The sequence below is a fragment of the Mya arenaria genome, chromosome 6 (assembly GCF_026914265.1).
Source record: "Mya arenaria isolate MELC-2E11 chromosome 6, ASM2691426v1".
In the NCBI taxonomy this organism is placed as follows: Eukaryota; Metazoa; Mollusca; class Bivalvia; order Myida; family Myidae; genus Mya; species Mya arenaria.
Window position 1 is genome coordinate 47,467,789 of NC_069127.1, and position 22,751 is coordinate 47,490,539.

Genomic DNA, 22,751 nt, shown 5'->3' on the forward strand with positions numbered 1-22,751 from the left:
TTGCTCATATACGCATTACATACCAGTGCCGACAAACCAAGCTTGCTTATTTACGCAATGACAAACCTATAACCATAAATGCTGACAAACCAACCCTTGCTCATTTACACATTACAAACCTATAAGTGCCGACAAACCAACGCTTGCTTATTTACGCAATGACAAACCTATCTGTGCCAACAAACCATCCCTTGCTCATTTACACATTACAAACCTATAACTATAAATGCTGACAAACCATCCCTTGTTCATTTACGCAATGACAAACCTATAAATGCCGACAAACCAACCCTTGCTCATTTACACATTACAAACCTATAAGTGCCGACAAACCAACGCTTGCTTATTTACGCAATGACAAACCTATCTGTGCCAACAAACTATCCCTTGCTCATTTACACATTACAAACCTAGAAACTATAAATGCCGACAAACCATCCCTTGCTCATATACGCATTACATACCAGTGCCGACAAACCAACCCTTGCTTATTTACACATTACAAACCTATAACTATAAATGCTGACAAACCAACCCTTGCTCATTTACACATTACAAACCTATCAGTGTCGACAAAGCAACCATTGCTCATTAACACATTACAAACCTATGAATGTTGACAAACCAACCCTTGCTCATTAAGCATTACAAACCTATCAGTGCCGACAAATTAACCCTTGCTCATTAACGCATTACAAACCTATAAGTGCTGACAAACCAAGCTTGCTTATTTACGCAATGACAAACCTATAAATGCTGACAAACCAACCCTTGCTCATTTACACATTACAAACCTATAAGTGCCGACAAACCAACGCTTGCTTATTTACGCAATGACAAACCTATCTGTGCCAACAAACCATCCCTTGCTCATTTACACATTACAAACCTAAAAATGCCAACAAACCATCCATTGCTCATTTAGCATTACAAACCTAAAAATGCCGACAAACCATCCATTGCTCATTTAGCATTACAAACCTAAAAATGCCAACAAACCATTCCTTGCTCATGTACACATTACAAACCTATAACTATAAATCCCGACAAACCAACCCTTTCTCATTTACACATAACAAACCTATAAGTGCCGACAAACCAACGCTTGCTTATTTATGCAATGACAAACCTATAAATGCTGATAAACCAACCCTTGCTCATTTACGCATTACAAACCTATAAATGCCGACAAACCATCCCTTGTTCATTTATGCATTACAAACCTATAACTACGAGGGGGAGTCAATAAGTTCGTGAACGAGCGTTTTAATAAAAAACAAATGCGCGTTTGCGTGTAATGAAATTTAATATACACAATAACAAATATATTTTCAAAACATGTACAAAAAATAAATGTGAATACAATAACAATTACTAATATAAATAAAAAATACAAAATACCCATCTGCAATACCGCGGCGCACTTCGGAACAATGTCATGACGTTGACGTTATGGGCGTTACTGTTTCTCAAAATACTCTCCACTCTCTTGGACACATTTCTGATGGCGGACGACCCATTTCTGGTACACCTCTGTAAACCATGTCTCGGACAGGGACGCGAACGATGACTGGACTGCGCTGCGGAGCTCTGCCAGACATTCGAAACGTCTCCCGCGAAGATCGGCCTTCAGTCTTGGAAAAATCGCGAAGTCCATAGGGGCGAGGTCAGGTGAGTACGGCGAATGATTGAGACGCTCAAATCCTAAAAAGTCAATCGTCATCAGTGTTTCCTGTGCACGGTGGGCCGGGGCGTTATCTTTGTGAAAGATGAGATTCCCGATCTCAACATCCGGGCGCTTCTTCTGGATGGCATGAACGAGATCACGGCGCAGAACCTGTGAACAAATTAAAATAAAATTAGGGAATTAATCATAAAAGAAACAAACATGAAACACTTTATTATTTTTGTAAATAAGCATTTATTTAAAATATAATATTTAAATCCAACTAATAAAACAATATTTTTAGACTTTTAATACTGTTTACCTTCTGATAATAACCCGCGTTGACGGTCTTGTCAGTGGGGATGGCATGTGACAGGAGTATGCCCCGGTGATCCATGAAGACGAGGAACATCACTTTTTTCGCTGACTTGATGACCTTTGCTTTCTTTGGTGGCGGTGAAGAGGGTCGTTTCCATACCATTGACTCAGCTTTTGTTTCAGGGTCATAGAAGTGTAGCCATGTTTCATCGCACGTGACGATTTTATTTAAGAAATGGTCGCCTTCTCTGGCGTGACGTGCCAGAAAGCACTGTGACGTTTCCACGCGCATGTTTATTTCATTTTCCGACCAAAGTCGCGGCACCCATCGTGCTGAGACTTTCCTCATTCCCAGATCGTTTGTAATTATTTTATGCATTGTGCCGTGCGATAAATCAAACATATCTGCAAGTTCGTTGATGCTTCTTCGTCTGTCGGTAGAAAGCTCGGATGCAACAGCTAGCTTCAATGAGTCACTGGTTACCGGTCTTCCTGCTCGTTTGTCATCGTTGATGTCCTCTCTCCCATTTGAAAATCTTCCGTGCCACTTGTAAACTAAACTTCGCTTACATGATTGTCCGGTGTTTCCCTGGTTCGTTCATGAACTTGAGCGTGTCGGTGGGCGTCATTCCGACTCTAACGCAATGCTTAATGACAGCCCTCTTTTCAACGTTATCCATTGACGTCATTTACTTGAAGATAATCCTAGTGTGGGTATTTTAAAAGGTCAGCGCACCGTTGTTGTTTATGGTATGACGTCAAAACTTTGTATATACATGATCGACACGTCAAAGTGACGTCAGTAAAAGTCTCGCCTGAATCACACGCTCTTTTCCCACAAAAATGACGTACTTTATATAACATTGTTATGTTAGATACAGCGCCATTTCAAAGTGCGCCGCGTTGTTGACAAGTGTATAATAATAAATCAATATAAACTATTTAAAATATGAAATAAGTTAGTAATTAATTTCCATATTTATTAAATCACATGTGAAATATGATGTTAAAAACAATTCAAGAAAAAAAAAATGTACAATAAGCGACAAAAAGGGGTCGTTCACGAACTTATTGACTCCCCCTCGTATAAATGCCGACAAACCATCCCTTGCTCATTTACGCATTACAAACCTATCAGTGCCGACAAACCAACCCTTGCTTATTTACACATTATAAACCTATAACTATAAATGCCGACAAACCAACCCTTGCTCATTTACACATTACAAACCTATCAATGCCGACAAACCAACCATTGCTCATTCACACATTACAAACCTATAAATGCTGACAAACCAACCCTTGCTCATTAAGTATTACAAACCTATCAGTGCCGACAAATCAACCCTTGCTCATTAACGCATTACAAACCTATAAGTGCCGACAAACCAAGCTTGCTTATTTACGCAATGACAAACCTATAAATGCTGACAAACCAACCCTTGCTCATTTACACATTACAAACCTATAAGTGCCGACAAACCAACGCTTGCTTATTTACGCAATGACAAACCTATCTGTGCCAACAAACCATCCCTTGCTCATTTACACATTACAAACCTATAACTATAAATGCTGACAAACCATCCCTTGTTCATTTACGCAATGACAAACCTATAAATGCCGACAAACCAACCCTTGCTCATTTACACATTACAAACCTATAAGTGCCGACAAACCAACGCTTGCTTATTTACGCAATGACAAACCTATCTGTGCCAACAAACTATCCCTTGCTCATTTACACATTACAAACCTAGAACTATAAATGCCGACAAACCATCCCTTGCTCATATACGCATTACATACCAGTGCCGACAAACCAAGCTTGCTTATTTACGCAATGACAAACCTATAACCATAAATGCTGACAAACCAACCCTTGCTCATTTACACATTACAAACCTATAAGTGCCGACAAACCAATGCTTGCTTATTTACGCAATGACAAACCTATCTGTGCCAACAAACCATCCCTTGCTCATTTACACATTACAAACCTATAACTATAAATGCTGACAAACCATCCCTTGTTCATTTACGCAATGACAAACCTATAAATGCCGACAAACCAACCCTTGCTCATTTACACATTACAAACCTATAAGTGCCGACAAACCAACGCTTGCTTATTTACGCAATGACAAACCTATCTGTGCCAACAAACTATCCCTTGCTCATTTACACATTACAAACCTAGAACTATAAATGCCGACAAACCATCCCTTGCTCATATACGCATTACATACCAGTGCCGACAAACCAACCCTTGCTTATTTACACATTACAAACCTATAACTATAAATGCTGACAAACCAACCCTTGCTCATTTACACATTACAAACCTATCAGTGTCGACAAAGCAACCATTGCTCATTAACACATTACAAACCTATGAATGTTGACAAACCAACCCTTGCTCATTAAGCATTACAAACCTATCAGTGCCGACAAATTAACCCTTGCTCATTAACGCATTACAAACCTATAAGTGCTGACAAACCAAGCTTGCTTATTTACGCAATGACAAACCTATAAATGCTGACAAACCAACCCTTGCTCATTTACACATTACAAACCTATAAGTGCCGACAAACCAACGCTTGCTTATTTACGCAATGACAAACCTATCTGTGCCAACAAACCATCCCTTGCTCATTTACACATTACAAACCTAAAAATGCCAACAAACCATCCATTGCTCATTTAGCATTACAAACCTAAAAATGCCGACAAACCATCCATTGCTCATTTAGCATTACAAACCTAAAAATGCCAACAAACCATTCCTTGCTCATGTACACATTACAAACCTATAACTATAAATCCCGACAAACCAACCCTTTCTCATTTACACATAACAAACCTATAAGTGCCGACAAACCAACGCTTGCTTATTTATGCAATGACAAACCTATAAATGCTGATAAACCAACCCTTGCTCATTTACGCATTACAAACCTATAAGTGCCAACAAACCAACGCTTGCTTATTTACGCAATGACAAACCTATCTGTGCCAACAAACTATCCCTTGCTCATTTACACATTACAAACCTAAAAATGCCGACAAACCATCCATTGCTCATTTAGCATTACAAACCTATAATGCTGACAAACCATCCCTTGCTCATTTACGCATTACAAACCTATCAATGCCGACAAACCAACTATTGCTCATTCACACATTACAAACCTATAACTATAAATGCCGACAAACCAACCCTTGCTCATTTGCACATTACAAACCTATCAATGCCGACAAACCAACTATTACTCATTCACACATTACAAACCTATAAATGCTGACAAACCAACCCTTGCTTATTTACGCTCATTGAATTTATTGAAACTATTGCTAAACCGATAGATATACAGTATAAAACACCACACATCGGTAGCTTCATTTTACAAAAACACTTAACCTAGCGTAGAAAAATTATAATTGATTATTTTTTCAACCTTAAAATACTTCCACCAAAGACTTGGTTGACCACAATGGACAATGTTTTCTTTGTTTTTATTAAATCATTTATTTTCATATTAAAACAATAACAAGCAGGCAGAGCTCTTAGTTTGCAATGAGTAGCTTGCAGATATATATTACAACAGTAATTCCATGTTCCATGCACTTTGCACTCATTGTATATAATTCAGTTGCTATTACTTAGATAGAGAACCAATCCTTTAACTTGTAATTTTAACATAGAACTTGCCTTATTGTTCCTCTGATTGTATTTAATGATTTTGAAAGTAAGAAAATATTGATCAAAATCATATATTTAGTAATTGAACGCATACCTTATAAAACGAATGTAAGCAGTTATAAGTAATTAGTTAAATTATAAAGGAAGTTTTAGTTTGCAGGTATTTAAAATATAAGTTAAACTGTTTAAAAATAGATTCATCTTCTTTAAATGTACATGTAGGCATAGGCTGACAAATCGCAGGTAAGTGAACATAGACTTCAGCTTGAATAAAATGCTCTGGATGTATGTCTGTCTGTGACTGTCTTGTTTCAGGGTCTTGAATGAATGATATATGATGAAACTGTTGATCTTTTATTCAATGGTATTCTTGTATTCTTTTCTTTAAATGAATGAGAACATTTCAGTTGATATTAACTCATGTATTTTAAGACTGAAATTTCTTGAATTCGACATCTTAAAGGCTGGGATTTACACGCCTGTTCATAGAACAGGACAAATTATAGTTTCAACTGTGGCATACAGGCAGAGGGGCAGTTCCCAGTATGTTGTCTGATGAATTACTTTGTGGCATACAGGCAGGGGGCAGTTCCCAGTATAGTTTCAACTGTGGCACACAGGCAGGGGGGCAGTTCCCAGTATAGTTTCAACTGTGGCATACAGGCAGTGGGGCAGTTCCCAGTTTGTTGTCTGATGAATAACTTTGTGGCATACAGGCAGGTGGGGCAGTTCCCAGTATAGTTTCAACTGTGGCATACAGGCAGGGGGGCAGTTCCCAGTATAGTTTCAACTGTGGCATACAGGCAGGGGGGCAGTTCCCAGTATAGTTTCAACTGTGGCATACAGGCAGGGGGGCAGTTCCCAGTATGTTGTCTGATGAATGACTTTGTGGCATACAGGCAGGGGGGCAGTTCCCAGTATGTTGTCTGATGAATGACTTTGTGGCATACAGGCAGGGGGGCAATTCCCAGTATGTTGTCTGATGAATGACTTTGTGGCATACAGGCAGGGGGGCAGTTCCCAGTATGTTGTCTGATGAATGACTTTGTGGCATACAGGCAGGGGGGCAGTTCCCAGTATGTTGTCTGATGAATGACTTTGTGGCATACAGGCAGGGGGGCAGTTCCCAGTATGTTGTCTGATGAATGACTTTGTGGCATACAGGCAGGGGGGCAGTTCCCAGTATGTTGTCTGATGAATGACTTTTTGGCATACAGGCAGGGGGGCAGTTCCCAGTATGTTGTCTGATGAAAGACTTTAGAAGCATTTGTCCAATCGTCACAAAATTTGGTCAGAATGTGTAAGGGCATAAAATCTTGGACATTAGCTTGATAACTAGCCATATCCCTTGAGTCACTCGAAAGTTTATTGCCCTTTATAGAAATTACCTAAAACTCAGTCTTGTCAGATCAAAAACTTTAGAATCTATTGTACAAGTATCACCAAATTTAAACAATATATTCATGGGCAAAATATCAGGTCAGGTTCAACACCCAGCAATGTCATCTTAGTCACCCTAGAGTTATGACCTTAGAATTGGCAAAAACTGTATTTACAGTGTCTGTTCTCTTTATTTTCCCATGAACAACCAAACTAGGTGTCATGAAAATAAGACAGACGTATGTCTTAAGACATAAGACTTGCGACATGTCAAAAATTATTATGTATTGACTTTATATTTACAGAAAAATATCCTAACCATAGGGGTATTCCTCAGTTTTTGTGCTTATTTTCAATGCATATTTTTTTACCTTGGATCAGTTTTCATGTATAAATATCAAAGAAATAACTGAACTATTTACTGGTGTATTATTTGAAACTGTTAAAACTAGGGATGGCAACGAGTAGTAAAATTGGTACTCGAGTACTCAGACAATCTTTCGATCGAGTACTCGGGTACTCGATTACTCGGAAAATTTAATTTGTTTTTGGGAAAGACAAGATCATGTATACATGTACCGTTCATGGCGTATATTGTGCGTTGTTCGTATTTTTGGTCATTTTTATCTTTAAAGTAAACTTCCATTATGTTCTTTAACAGAATACCAAATAAAAAAATAAAAAAGTTGTTTCAGGCTTTAATTTGTCTTAGCAATTTAATCGACTTGCTGTCGGCTGCTTGTTTGAAGTAATTCCACGCTGTGGACTTTGCGGGCGGCATTTTTAATTACGCTCAATGTTTAGTTGTTCAGTTGTTTACTCTACAAATTATTTCTTTATCTTGAACCTCTTGACTTACAATACAATGTCGAGGTTTGTTCAGGAAGTTAGAAAAATAAAACTAACAAATCTTACTGAAAATGTTTGAATAATGGTCCTTTATAATATGCTTTCCAGTAGTTTATAGAGATTTTTCAGTGAAATAAAATTGATATTTCACTGTTTCAAACTCGTGAAATATACCTTTTGTTGCTCACTTGGTGAAATATTTTATGATCATACACTGAAGCAAACAATTATCATCTATATATGCTTTCCATATTACATATGATAACACCATATTTGGACAAAATAATTTTGAGCTAAGATATGTGGCATGTCACTTCTCAACATTACTTTTTGGTTGTAAAGTGGCAATGCTATGGGGTGTTGTTCAGTAGAAACATTGTATGGTCTATTGAGGGGTCAGATTCTCTTAGCTGAAACCAAATGTTTACAAGTTATTGCTGAAGATGTCTTCAATTTTCAAGATATGATAACATCAAATGCTTGTGTATTTTCATGGGTGAGAGAACTCTATAGATAGCTTTTGAAAAACAAAATCTACCATCAATGAAGATTGCATTGAACATTTTATTTATCGGTTAACAAACATTTTCAAAAGAATTTGTAATTTTATGTTATTTTTTTGTGCAAATTCCCTGAACAAGCCTTTTAAATAAAAAATAAAAATTAAAGTAAAATAACAAGTAGTATCATTTTAATATACATGTAAAATTTTGTGAAAACAATTATTTCAAACAGTAGGTTTTATGCTAGTAAGGATTTGGCATATAAGACTTACTGAGCCTGCCTGGAAGTCTGTCTGTCTGGATTTTCCTACAAATCTAATGAATTGTTTTTTCCAAGCTGAAATGTCCTAACTATACTTTATAGATATACATCACTCTTTATATTTGCGATTAATGGGTTTCGAAAGTCAGCTTTGAACTTTTGAAAAGAAAATATAACTTTGCAGGTATGTGGTAAATTAAGATAATCATATGATCATAAACATAATTTGATGTTCTTGTATTTTCGTAAGAGTCATTATTAATTATTTATTGAAATTCATATCATTTCATTTCAGGGTCTTCATCTAAATAAAAACATTAGCAAAATGATTTTGGAATTGTGCTGACATTTTAGATTAATTTTTATGCTCCCTATGGGCGGCATATAGTAATCAGACTGTCTGTCCCAATGGTTTCGGATCACTAATTTGTGAACAATAATAGGTCCCGGGACCTCAAACTTGGTAGGCAGGTTGATCATGACCAGCAGATAAATCTGATTGGTTTTGAGGTCAGTGAGTCAAAGGTGAAGTTCATTAACTGCTGTATACTAGGGCCTATTAACCTCATACGTGGTAAGCAGGTTAAATACTATCTTCAGTTGACCCTTAATAGATTGATAATGGATGCTATGATTACAATCCAGTTTACAGTTAACATGCTCAAGCCATTCATTTAAGAATTAACCAGTGATTGGTTTATTTGTTTCTTCATTCTTTTTAACATTTTTTTTTTCATTAAAAACTTAAATTCTGGCAAAAATGTCTCTACAATATGTAAAACATTCAAATCTATACATGTTCAATAATGCCCAAGAGATTTTGCAGTCAACTAGTGGTGACATTGAGGTTAAAATTCAAAAGAAAGTTTGAGCCCAGTGACCTCGGGAGGAAGGTTAATTATGTTCAGTAGATGAACTCTATTGCTTAGAGGTCAGTGAGTCAAAGTTTAAGGTCATGATAACTCTGAGCTGAAAACCTTTTTAGCTCACCTGTCACGTAGTGACAAGGTGAGCTTTTGTGATCACTCTTCGTCCGTCGTCCGTCCGTCCGTCAGTCCGTCCGTCCGTCCGTCCGTTCACAATTGCTTGTGAACACAATAGAGGTCACAATTTTGATCTAATCTTTATGAAACTTGGTCAGACTGATCATCTCTATAAAATCTAGGTCAAGTTCGATATTGGGTCATCTGGGGTCAAAAACTAGGTCACTAGGTCAATTAGTAGAAAAACCTTGTGAACACAATAGAGGTCACAATTTTAGCCTAATCTCAATGCAACTTGGTCAGAATGGTCATCTCTATAAAATCTAGGTCAAGTTCGATATTGGGTCATCCGCGGTCAATAATTAGGTCACTAGGTCAATTAGTAGAAAAACCTTGTGAACACAATAGAGGTCACAATTTTAGCCTAATCTCAATGCAACTTGGTCAGAATAATCATCTCTATAAAATCTAGGTCAAGTTCGATATTGGGTCATCCGCAGTCAATAACTAGGTCACTAGGTCAATTATTAGAAAAACCTTGTGAACACAACAGAGGTCACAATTTTGACCTAATCTTTATGAAACTTGGTCAGACTGATCATCTCTATGAAATCTAGGTCAAGTTCGATATTGGGTCATCTGGGGTCAAAAACTAGGTCAGTAGGTCAATTAGTAGAAATACCTTGTGAACACAATAGAGGTCACAATTTTAGCCTAATCTCAATGCAACTTGGTCAGAATGATCATCTCTATAAAATCTAGGTCAAGTTCGATATTGGGTCATCTGGGGTCAAAAACTAGGTCACTAGGTCAATTAGTAGAAAAACCTTGTGAACACAATAGAGGTCACAATTTTAGCCTAATCTCAATGCAACTTGGTCAGAATGGTCATCTCTATAAAATCTAGGTCAAGTTCGATATTGGGTCATCCGCGGTCAATAATTAGGTCACTAGGTCAATTAGTAGAAAAACCTTGTGAACACAATAGAGGTCACAATTTTAGCCTAATCTCAATGCAACTTGGTCAGAATGATCATCTCTATAAAATGTAGGTCAAGTTCGGTATTGGGTCATCCGCGGTCAACAACTAGGTCACTAGGTCAATTAGTACAAAAACCTTGTGAACACAATAGAGGTCACAATTTTAGCCTAATCTCAATGCAACTTGGTCAGAATAATCATCTCTATAAAATCTAGGTCAAGTTCGATATTGGGTCATCCGCAGTCAATAACTAGGTCACTAGGTCAATTATTAGAAATACCTTGTGAACACAACAGAGGTCACAATTTTGACCTAATCTTTATGAAACTTGGTCAGACTGATCATCTCTATGAAATCTAGGTCAAGTTCGATATTGGGTCATCTGGGGTCAAAAACTAGGTCAGTAGGTCAATTAGTAGAAATACCTTGTGAACACATTAGAGGTCACAATTTTAGCCTAATCTCAATGCAACTTGGTCAGAATGATCATCTCTATAAAATCTAGGTCAAGTTCGATATTGGGTCATCCGCGGTCAATAACTAGGTCACTAGGTCAATTAGTAGAAAAACCTTGTGAACACAATAGAGGTCACAATTTTAGCCTAATCTCAATGCAAATTGGTCAGAATGATCATCGCTGTAAAATGTAGGTCAAGTTTGATATTGGGTCATTCACGGTCAATAACTAGGTCACTAGGTCAATTAGTACAAAAACCTTGTGAACACAATAGAGGTCACAATTTTAGCCTAATCTCAATGCAACTTGGTCAGAATGATCATCTCTATAAAATCTAGGTCAAGTTCGATATTGGGTCATCCGCAGTCAATAACTAGGTCACTAGGTCAATTAGTACAAAAACCTTGTGAACACAATAGAGGTCACAATTTTAGGCTAATCTTAATGCAACTTGGTCAGAATGATCATCTCTATAAAATCTGGGTCAAGTTTGATATTGGGTCATACGCAGTCAATAACTAGGTCACTAGGTCAATTATTAGAAAAACCTTGTGAACAAAATAGAGGTCACAATTTTAGCCTTATCTTAATGAAACTTGGTCAGAATGATCATCTTAACATAAGCTAGGTCAAGTTCCATATTGGGTCAACCCAGGTCAAAAACTAGGTCACTAGGTCAATTATTTTTATTTACCGGTGATATTTGAACATAAATGTCTATGTTTGAGAACTTTCAGCTGTTTCATATATCTGATAAATATGATTATCATTTTGCAAGTGCAACTACCGACTCTTAAATAATGTCTATTTGGATTTTCTTGTATCATTCTATTTATGGCAGATATTAATTGTTCTTATTAAGACTTACAATCACATTATATAAATATTTTTGGATTTATTATTGATTTACATAACCATACGTAATTCTACTAAATTTTATTTCCAATTTACAATAATATCTTTTTAGATTTTTTTTTATGAAATTGCCTTTTTAGCTCACCTGTCACTTTGTGACATGGTGAGCTTTTGTGATCGCCTTTTGTCCGTCGTGCGGCGTGCGTCGTCCGTCAACAATTTACTTAAAAGACATCTCCTCCTTAACCGCTAGGCCAATATTAATAAAACTTCATAGGTTCCTTGGGTTGTCTTCTATCAAAGTTGTTCAAAGAATTCAATTCCATACAGAACTCTGGTTGCCATGGCAACCAAAAGGAAAAACTTTAAAAATCTTCTTCTCCCAAACCACAAGGCTTAGGCCGTTGATATATGGTAGGTAGGATCACCAAATGGTCCTCTACCAAGATTGTTCAAATTATGGCCCTGGGGTCAAAATTGGCCACGTCCCGGGGGTCATGGGTTTTCTCTATATGTTTATAGTGAAAACTTAAAAAAAAATCTTCTCCTCTGAACTTACTTGGCCTAGAGCTTAGATATTTGGCATGGTTCATCGTCTGGTGGACCTCTACAAAGTTTGTTCAAATTATGGCCCTGGGGTCAAAATTGGCCCCGCCCCGGGGGGTCATGGGTTTTCTCTATATGTTTATAGTGAAAACTTAAAAAATCTTCTCCTCTGAACTTACTTGGCCTAGAGCTTAGATATTTGGCATGGTTCATCGTCTAGTGGACCTCTACAAAGTTTGTTCAAATTATGGCCCTGGGGTCAAAATTGGCCCTGACCCGGGGGGTCATGGGTTTTCTCTATATGTTTATAGTGAAAACCTTAAAAATCTTCTCCTCTGAACTTACTTGGCCTAGAGCTTAGATATTTGGCATGGTTCATCGTCTAGTGGACCTCTACAAAGTTTGTTCAAATTATGGCCCTGGGGTCAAAGTTGGCCCCGTCCCGGGGGGTCATGGGTTTTCTCTATATGTTTATAGTGAAAACTTCAAAAATCTTCTCCTCTGAACTTACTTGGCCTAGAGCTTAGATATTTGGCATGATTCATCGTCTAGTGGACCTCTACAAAGTTTGTTCAAATTATGGCCCTGGGGTCAAAATTGGCCCCGTCCCGGGGGGTCATGGGTATTCTCTATATGTTTATAGTTAGAACTTCAAAAATCTTCTCCTCTGAACTTACTTGGACTAGAGCTTAGATATTTGGCATGATTCATTGTCTAGTGGACCTTTACAAAGATTGTTCAAATTATGGCCTTGGGGTCAAAATTGGCCCCGCCCCGGGGGTCATGGGTATACTTGATATGTTTATAGTTAAAACTTCAAAAATCTTCTCCTCTTAACTTACTTGGACTAGAGCTTAGATATTTGGCATGATTCATCGTCTAGTGGACCTCTACAAAGTTTGTTCAAATTTTGGCCTTTGGGTCAAAATTGGCGCTGCCCCGAGGGGTCATGGGTTTTCTCTATATGTTTATAGTGAAAACCTTAAAAAATCTTCTCCTCTGAACTTACTTGGCCTAGAGCTTAGATATTTGGCATGATTCATCGTCTAGTGGACCTCTACAAAGTTTGTTCAAATTATGGCCCTTGGGTCAAAATTGGCCCCGCCCGGGGGGTCATGAATTTTCTCTATATGTTTATAGTGAAAACTTAAAAAATCTTCTCCTCTGAACTTACTTGGCCTAGAGCTTAGATATTTGGCATGATTCATCGTCTAGTGGTCCTCTACAAAGTTTGTTCAAATTATGGCCCTGGGGTCAAAATTGGCCCCGACCCGGGGGGTCATGGGTATTCTCTATATGTTTATAGTTAAAACTTCAAAAATCTTCTCCTCTGAACTTACTTGGACTAGAGCTTAGATATTTGGCATGATTCATCGTCTAGTGGACCTTTACAAAGATTGTTCAAATTATGGCCTTGGATTCAAAATTGGCCCCGCCCCGGGGGTAATGGGTTTTCTCTATATGTTTATAGTGAAAACTTCAAATTTCTTCTCCTTTGAACTTACTTGGACTAGAGCTTAGATATTTGGCATGGTTCATCGTCTAGTTGACCTCTACAAAGATTGTTCAAATTATGGCCTTGGGGTCAAAATTGACCCCGCCCTGGGGGGTCATGGGTATACTTGATATGTTTATAGTTAAAACTTCAAAAATCTTCTCCTCTTAACTTACTTGGACTAGAGCTTAGATATTTGGCATGATTCATCGTCTAGTGGACCTCTACAAAGATTGTTCAAATTATGGCCTTTGGGTCAAAATTGGCCCCGCCCCGGGGGGTCATGGGTTTTCTCTATATGTTTATAGTAAATAAAATCAAAAATCTCTTCTGAACTTACGTTGCTTAGAGCTTAGATATTTGGCATGAGTCATCGTCTAGTGGACCTCTACAAAGATTGTTCAAAATTGGCCCCGCCCCGGGGGGTCATGGGTTTTCTCTATATGTTTATAGTTAAAACTTCAAAAATCTTCTCCTCTGAACTTACTTGGACTAGAGCTTAGATATTTGGCATGATTCATCATCTAGTGGACCTCTATAAAGATTGTTCAAATTATGGCCTTGGGGTCAAAATTGGCCCCGCCCCCTTGGGGGTCATGGGTTTTCTCTATATGTTTATAGTGAAAACTTCAAAAATCATCTCCTCTGAACTTACGTGGCTTAGAGCTTAGATATTTGGCATGATTCATCGTCTAGTGGACCTCTACAAAGTTTGTTCAATTTATGGCCCTGGGGTCAACATTGGCCACACCCCGGGGCTGATGGTTTTTCTCTATATGGGTTATAGTGAAAACTTAAAAAATCTTCTCCGAACTCACAAAGACAAATAACGTCTTAATTTAAACTGGATAACATATTTAGTACACATACCAATTTTCAATATGGGCCACATACAACAATTAATTACAAATATACATATATAGATACACACGTAAAATCAAGTAGTGACAAGAGCTTAGATATTTGGCATGATATACCATCTAGTTGACTTGTACCAATATTGTTCAATCTTTGGCTCTGGGGTCAAAAAATGGCCCCACCCGGGCGGTCATGGGTTTCCTTATATATGTATATGATGAAAACTTAAGTAATCTTCTTCTCCGAAACCAAAAGGCGAAGGCCTTAGATATTATGTATGAAGCATCGTTTATCGGACCACTATTAAGATTGTTCAAACTTTAGCCCTGGGGTCAAAATTGGCCACGCCCCGTGTTCATAGGCTTAGGTTTTCAATATTTGTATATAATGGAAGAATGTGCAATATATGACAGGTGAGCGATTCAGGGCCATTTGGCCCTCTTGTTCTGATAAATAAATGAAGATCATTGGGGCCCAGGGACATCAAGATTGGAATGTAGGCTGGTTATGACAATAAATGAACCCCATTGAATTTCGCATCATTAAGTTGAAGGTCAAGGTTTGGGTCAACAAACAAAATTTGAACAATATAACTATGCCAAAAACTCTGTAAAGTAATTGTTAAAAACCTTTAACTGTTTAGCCTATAAAAGTGTTTAGAAACTCAACCAGTAGCTATGGTAGCACCATAAAGGACAGACTTATGTCTTTGCAACCTCAGAATAGACCACCCCTTTTGTGTTTGTAGGTACCGGAAGCAGGTTGCAGGAAGGGACTTCAAGCTGAAGAAGGTCTACTTTTTCTGGATCTGCCCTGACATGAATGCTTTTGAATGGCTCCATGACCTGTTGAAGTACTATGATCGACAGATGGCGGACTCTGGAATGAATGATTTCCTCACTTACTATGTGTACCTGACACGAGGCTGGGACAGAAACCTGGTGAAACACTTATTAATTAGTAATTACAATTTTAGGGTACTCAGATGAACCTTTTATAACTGGTTGAGAGGCAACAAATGCATACCCCACTGATTTACCTTTAAATATGTGCAGGTCTTCTAAAGACCAGGAGGTTCAAGAGGAGATGTCGTTCTAAAGACTGACAATGTGCCTGTCTGGACTGATTTCCACCTTGACAGACTGATTTCCACCTTGACAGACTGATTTCAGTAACAGAAGAAGTCTTAAAATGTGGTCTGAAATTTGTTAATTTTTAATGTTCATTTTCGGTCCAAAACGGCTAAGTCAGTTAAAAAATTGTAATATATGTAACTGGTACCGGTATATATATATATATATATATATATATATATATATACGCTGTTTTTTCTCATGTTAACAATTGTCACATTTGCTATGAAGAGCCATTATCATTAAAGGATGTAATTTTTAATCTGCAAAAGCCATATAATTTGGAATTAATTAGTGTAGTTGTACCCTTACTCTATAGGATATCAACAGTGACATGCTTGATTAACTGCATAGACTGACCTCTAAGTTCCCACTTACGTCATTTTAAGAAAATATAATGAAAAAAACACTGTCTATCGTCCCTCTGTCTATCTTCCATCTGTTGTCTGTCAGCAATTGCTTCGAACGACATCTCCTCTTGAACCTCCTGGCCAATTTAGATGAACCTTCACTGGGATGTTTTATGGATGGCGCCCTGAAAAAAGGTTCAAAGAAATGAGTTCCATGCAGAACTCTGGTTTCTATGGCATCCAAAAGAAAAACCTTTAAAAATCTTCTTGACGAAAAACGTGAGGCCTAAAGCTTAGACTCTTGATATTTTGTATGAAGTATCATACAGTGGTTCTCCACCAAGTTGTCTTCAAATTATGCCCCTAGGGTTCACAAGTTTCCTATTGAAAATTAATTTTCTCAAAGCACATGGCCCAGACCTTTGGGCTCTCTACCAAGTTCATTCAAATTTTGCCCCCTGGGGTCAAAACTGGCCCCAACCCTTTTTGACCTACTTTCTTATATTAAGCTATTAGGATTGGTTCCTCCTTTCGTCCATCTGTCTGTTAATATGTGTTTGTTCAACAACAATTTCTTGGAAGACATCTTCTCTGAAACAATCTGGCCAAAACTTTACAGGAAAGTTTCTAGGGTCACAATCTACTAAACATTGAGCGACAACATCAACATCAAAATGGCTGACTTCCTGTTTTTTTTTTTTTTTAAAAACATCTCTGAAACCATACAGTCAAATTTATTGAATCTTCACCGGAAGCTTTATTGCATGACCATCTACCACAAGGTGTGTCTATTGACCGACAACATCAACAAAAAAAAGGCAGAATTTCTGTTTTACTTTTTAAAAATCTATTGAAAAAATCCTTTTTCTCCAGCTGTATTTAAGATACAGTAGAATCCTTCATTCCGGCTTAAACTTCCAGAAATTCTGAGAATCTTTTCCACTAGATGTTTATGGTTTTGTTATAAAAAAATTTTATGCAGAATGTAAATTTCAAATAGTTAAAAAATATTTTGTAAACTTGACTTTACAAGCAAGGGCAGCATATCCTGCTGCATTGTCTCTCTTGCACTAGTAGATTACTATTGGAATTATTGTATACTTTTAGTAAAAAGGGAATATATTTTATACTTTATGAATTTATTTCTTCAAATAAGTCACATCTAAGGTAATTATTATTCTTTTCAATGACTTGAAGGTTAAATAATTATCTTTATTTCTTAGATTCTTAGAATTACATTGTTTTGCCAAAATTGAATTCAGTAATTGTACAGCTGTCAATCTCTTGTGTAATTGTAATGCATCTGCAAAAAATCGTCTTCAGATTAATATTTTCAAAAAACAATATAATATAATATTAGTCTTTGTTATCAGTTAAGTTATACATTTAGAAAACACAGTCTTTCACATTTTATCTTGCAACATGGAAAATTTCACCAGCATTCTTCAGGAATATATTTTCTGGTCACTAAGTTTAGCTATATCTTTGACAATATTAAATTTGGACAAAGACTTATGACCTACTACATGTCAATTGGCAGGGCTTCTAGAAGGTTGTAACATCAGTCAGTCTGGGCCTGTCAAGCAAGGTGAGGTGAGCAACTCAGGGTCATCATGGGCCTCTTTTTTTAAATATTAAACAGAAAGAAATCACAAAAAATGTAATAGATTTGCAAAAAGGATCAAACTTTGTGGAAAGTATTGAATCAATAATTTCAGGCAAAAACAATTGTTCTACATGATGAGGAAATATACGATCCCATCACTGGTTTACAACAGAAGACCCACTATGGCCGACCTAACTGGGACCAGATAATGCCAACCATTGCTGACAAACATCCTGGGTATGTATATGAAGGGCAAGTTGTGTAGATGATGGAACTTTGCCCGCAAATGGGCAGTACTGCTTTTTGTAACAACTCTGGACCAATAAAACTGAGCTAGGAAGGCTTAATCACGCCACAGGAAATGCATGCAATTTTGTGTTCAATACCTTGTAATTAAGTGCTTTGGGTTAGTCAGCTGAAATCTGACTAAACATTCTACATGTTTATAACAGAGGTCTGTCATGTATGCTATAGAGCTAAAAGAGCATTTGTTAATTCTCAATGTTTGATAACTGTCTTCAATCTGGTTTAACTTTTACTCAGTGGGTTAATGTATACCATTTTACAGATTTAAAGTATCTTTCCCTCCTTGCATCAACAAAATAGTTTACAAAATAAGTGTTAATATAACACAACATATTATAAAAGATTTTCTTGATGCACAGGGGGAACAAAATTAACTTGAATAAAAACCAATCTATATATATATATATCGTATCTTTGAAACTGTTACTGAACTATTACTCTTTTCTGGGATATGATTTGTTGATTTATTTCTCCCCACAATTCATTCTGTTTAAGGCCCTCTGATGCACTATAATGAAAGAAAGTTTCCTGGTGGTCAAAGGGTGGATTCCGTATTTTAAAAAACCACAGTTCATTAGACTGAAAAAAAGTTTTAATAACATGGAGCCACACTGGCATATATTGGTAGATCTAGTTCATTATTTACTTCCATTAAACATATTGGTTTGGATTTTGAAGTTATAAAGATATTGTTCTTTATCAGAATTTTTATACCAAATGTTCATTAAGTTTTATAGACCGTCTTTTATATACAATAAGACTCCCAGCAGGCACAACAACGTTGAAGCAACGTTGAAACAACAGTCATCCTGAAAAGGTTGAAATATGGTTGTATTTGAAAGTTGTATTGACGTTGTGATTTCAACGTTGAAACAACATTGTGGTTTAATGTTGAAACAACGTTGAAATGAGGTTGAAACAACGTTGAAATGAGGTTGAACCAGAGTTGCAGTTTCAACATTGAATAGACGTTGCAGTTAAACCGCTGAAGGGTTAAGGTAAGGTGAAAACTATAAAGAACACAGTTTTGTTTGGATTACATTTATACAGAATGTACATGTTAATGGTAACAAGAGGCCCAAAAGGGCCTATGCTCTACTGGCATGGCTTTTGTGGTCATATCAATCTACAGCGTGTATGTATGGGTAAAAGGCAACAGACATATAGTTTATGTTTTGTGTTTGGGTTACCTGAAAACGTAGCACGTTCAACATCTGAGCCCAGAAAGTATTGTAAGCAGATTAGTTGCATGAACTTTTTTAATATGTGCCAAGTAAAAGTCATCTGACAAAAAAAAATGCTTTCAAAACTGTACTCATAGTAAAAATTTCCGTAGTTTTAAAAGTTAAAAAAAGTTGGTCAAAGTCAAGGCATCCTAGGACAACATTAATCAATTTGAACAAACATTCACAATCAATTGTGCTGAGATGGATGCACAAACACACAAAAAGATTTTCAAACCTTTCCAGATTTATGTTTACCAAACATGTGAACCCTGGGTGTGGCCAGTAATGACACCAGGTGCATAACTTAAACATTCACAACCAATTTTGTTAAGATGAATGCGCAAACTACAGAACTTAAAGCTAAAAAATGGCCTTTGGGCTTTCAACAAGAACAAGGCAGAGTAATTCACAAAATCAACTGCAGGAGCAAAAAGCAAATTGTCTCTCAAAATCCTAGACTTGTAAATTGTCTCCCTTAACTCTAGACTTGAATTTACATGTACATGTAAACTTGGCTAAAAATAGAATTTGCTCATGCAGACCTGGCTAAAAATAGAAAGCATTTCTTTAAAACTTTCATGGCCCATAATCTAGGCATTTATGGGCGGATCTGGCTGGTTTTCGAAAGGAACCAAGCTCTAATGGATATCTAGATACTGTACAAGTTTCATCGAGATACAATCAAAACTGATGACTGTATCGTGTTCACAACCAATTGTTTACAGACGCACGGATGCACATACTACGTACACATTACCATCGCATAAGCTCTTCTGGCCTTTGGTCAGTAGAGCTAAAAACTGCCCCATCAACAATGCGATGTGCCACCTCTTCTTCATCCATGCTGAAATGTTAAAGATTAAAACAAAAAATGTAAATAAACCATCCTTTATAAACATAATAGATGCAAAGAAGAGTATTGTTAATAACAATGCAAGATCACCGCTTGATATGAACATTTTTCACCATAATTTGAAAAATGGAAATCGTATCCGAAATCCTGTCGTATCCGAAATGCATGATTTTCAACAAATAATTCGTTCAAAAACATAATTTTTTGACATTTTGTAAATAAATACCAAACGTACTTACTCCAATGGAACCGACTGTCACTTCCCACACGTTGTTAGCTTGAACTAATGGAATTTACGATAATTTTAAAGCTCTGCTGTTACTGATGATCTGCACAATTGATATTTTTTGAAAACTGACCGGAAATACGCAATACGCTAGGGGCGCAACTCGTTTCGAACTTTCCAATCGGGGTAACTCTATATTGCGGTAGATGGCCATTCAGCCTAAAAAAAAGAAGTCTACTCATCAAGCATGAATGAAAAAATTGAATGTGGAAATATTAATATAATCAGAGTAGAGTACAACATCAATATGACAACCATTTTTTAACCATCATCAATGTTGAGGTATCAACCGTATTTCAACGTCGTTTCAACGTCGAAATGTCGACAATTTTTCAACGTTGAAGCTTCAACGTTGTTTCAACGTTGAAATATTGTTGATCGACGTTGTGACCAATATTCAACTATATTTCAACGTTGAAACAACGTTGTGTGCCTGCTGGGCTGCCATATCCTATGATGAAGTAGCTAGGTCTCCCACATTATAGACCATAGCAATTTTTTGAGTTATGTTGCAGTTTTTTCAATAAGATGTCAGTAAATACCAAATAGAAAATGTAGCCTTTAATACCATGGCCCTGGCGCGGCCAACATAAAACCAGGAACAAATAGGACAGGACACCCCTTGATCAGACATCACTACTGCTGTTTTATAGTAAACATTTCACTTGTGTTGGCAATCGGGACAAAAGAGTTACTATTGATAATTGGTTTATGAAACCGACCAATAATCAATTTAATCATTATTTAAGTATCTTTGGTCATCATATTTAAGGTATACAGATACAGTACACGCACAAGTTTTAAGCACCAATGTTCCCTTAAAATAGTGTTTGTACATTTCTTTGTATAAATTACATTATTCATTCAGAACGCAACTATCCTTTAGTGTTTACAAGTTACTTTTACAGAACATGAGACCACAGGCTCTAATTTTTGTCTAACATTTAGTATTGTATACATGTGTAAAAATAACACAAAGAAAGATATCAATTTCTTTTTAATAATCAGTCAGTAACAAGTACAACAAGCAGTTGAATTTTCTATATGTTTTACAAGAACATTTTCTTTTAGAAAACTGAGAAAACTAAATTCTTACATGAGGTAACATGTTTTAAGAAATCACTTTTAAACCACAAACATGAGAAGTTGAGAACCAATCCTCTAGCAGTTAAATTACAAAGAAAATTTGTAATAAGGTGCTGTAGTGACTTAATGACTTGATAAGAATATGACTAGATAATATAGTAACACCATAACATTTCAACATTAACTACCTTTAACCAGAACCAAAACATATTTTTATGACAAAATCTTTACTGGTATCGGTAGCGGTTACGGTCCCTTGTTTCTATAATTGATTGTTCAAATTTCACTATCGATTGTCGCCGACATAGGCCTTTCCGATCAATTGTCAAATTTAATCGATCATGGGCACAACACTACATTTTACAGCTCTAGGTTGTATGCATCTGTTCAATTTAATTATGATACATGGACACTATACTTAAACTAAACTATAAACTGTGACAAGGTTTTGTCACATAATATTTGTTTCAAGTTATATGTGTGTGTGTTTTTACTTAAGGTTAGAGTAAGTTTTGTTTCATGTTTTTGTCTGTTTGTTTTACTACATTTTAGTATATTTGATATGTTCTTTGATTATCAATAATATCTGTACATATTACTAATGCACATTTTATTTTAACCAAATTTGATAATGTAACTGATTTTCATTGTTGTATATCATCTTTAGCTGTTTGTATACAAGGTAAACTGTTATAAAACAGCTATCAATAATCAACATTAGACTACCTTTGTCACTGTCAAGTAATAAACAAATACTAAAGTTTTTACAATAAAACCTAAGAAAAAAATCATGGCTAGCAACCTTTGAAATACAATTTATAAGAGATTTTTACGACATTTTCGTTTCAACTTGCTATGTTAACTACATAAGCAACAGAACATGTACCATCAAGATGGGTCAGTTGTTGATGTGTCATGGACACTGTTTTATGGCAACCAAGCAGTATATAAGGGAACAATCTTGTGGAATATCCCATCAAACGATGGGAGTAGAACACCCCCTTTGGCTTCAATATTCTGTTTAAGTCACACTTGGGGATGTGAC

The 22,751-nt window shown here is 36.5% G+C and overlaps 1 protein-coding gene across 2 annotated transcripts in view; it reads left to right on the forward strand.

Annotated features, from left to right (window-relative positions):
• The window catches only part of LOC128237522 (cytochrome b-245 heavy chain-like), a 161,678-nt gene that overhangs the window by 134,126 nt on the left and 4,801 nt on the right, over positions 1-22,751 (forward strand). For both annotated transcript variants that reach the window (XM_052953104.1, XM_052953105.1), the window contains exons 14-15: positions 15,609-15,801; positions 18,062-18,186. In XM_052953104.1, the coding sequence (XP_052809064.1) occupies positions 15,609-15,801; positions 18,062-18,186 (318 nt within the window). The remainder of the gene's footprint in view (positions 1-15,608; positions 15,802-18,061; positions 18,187-22,751) is intronic.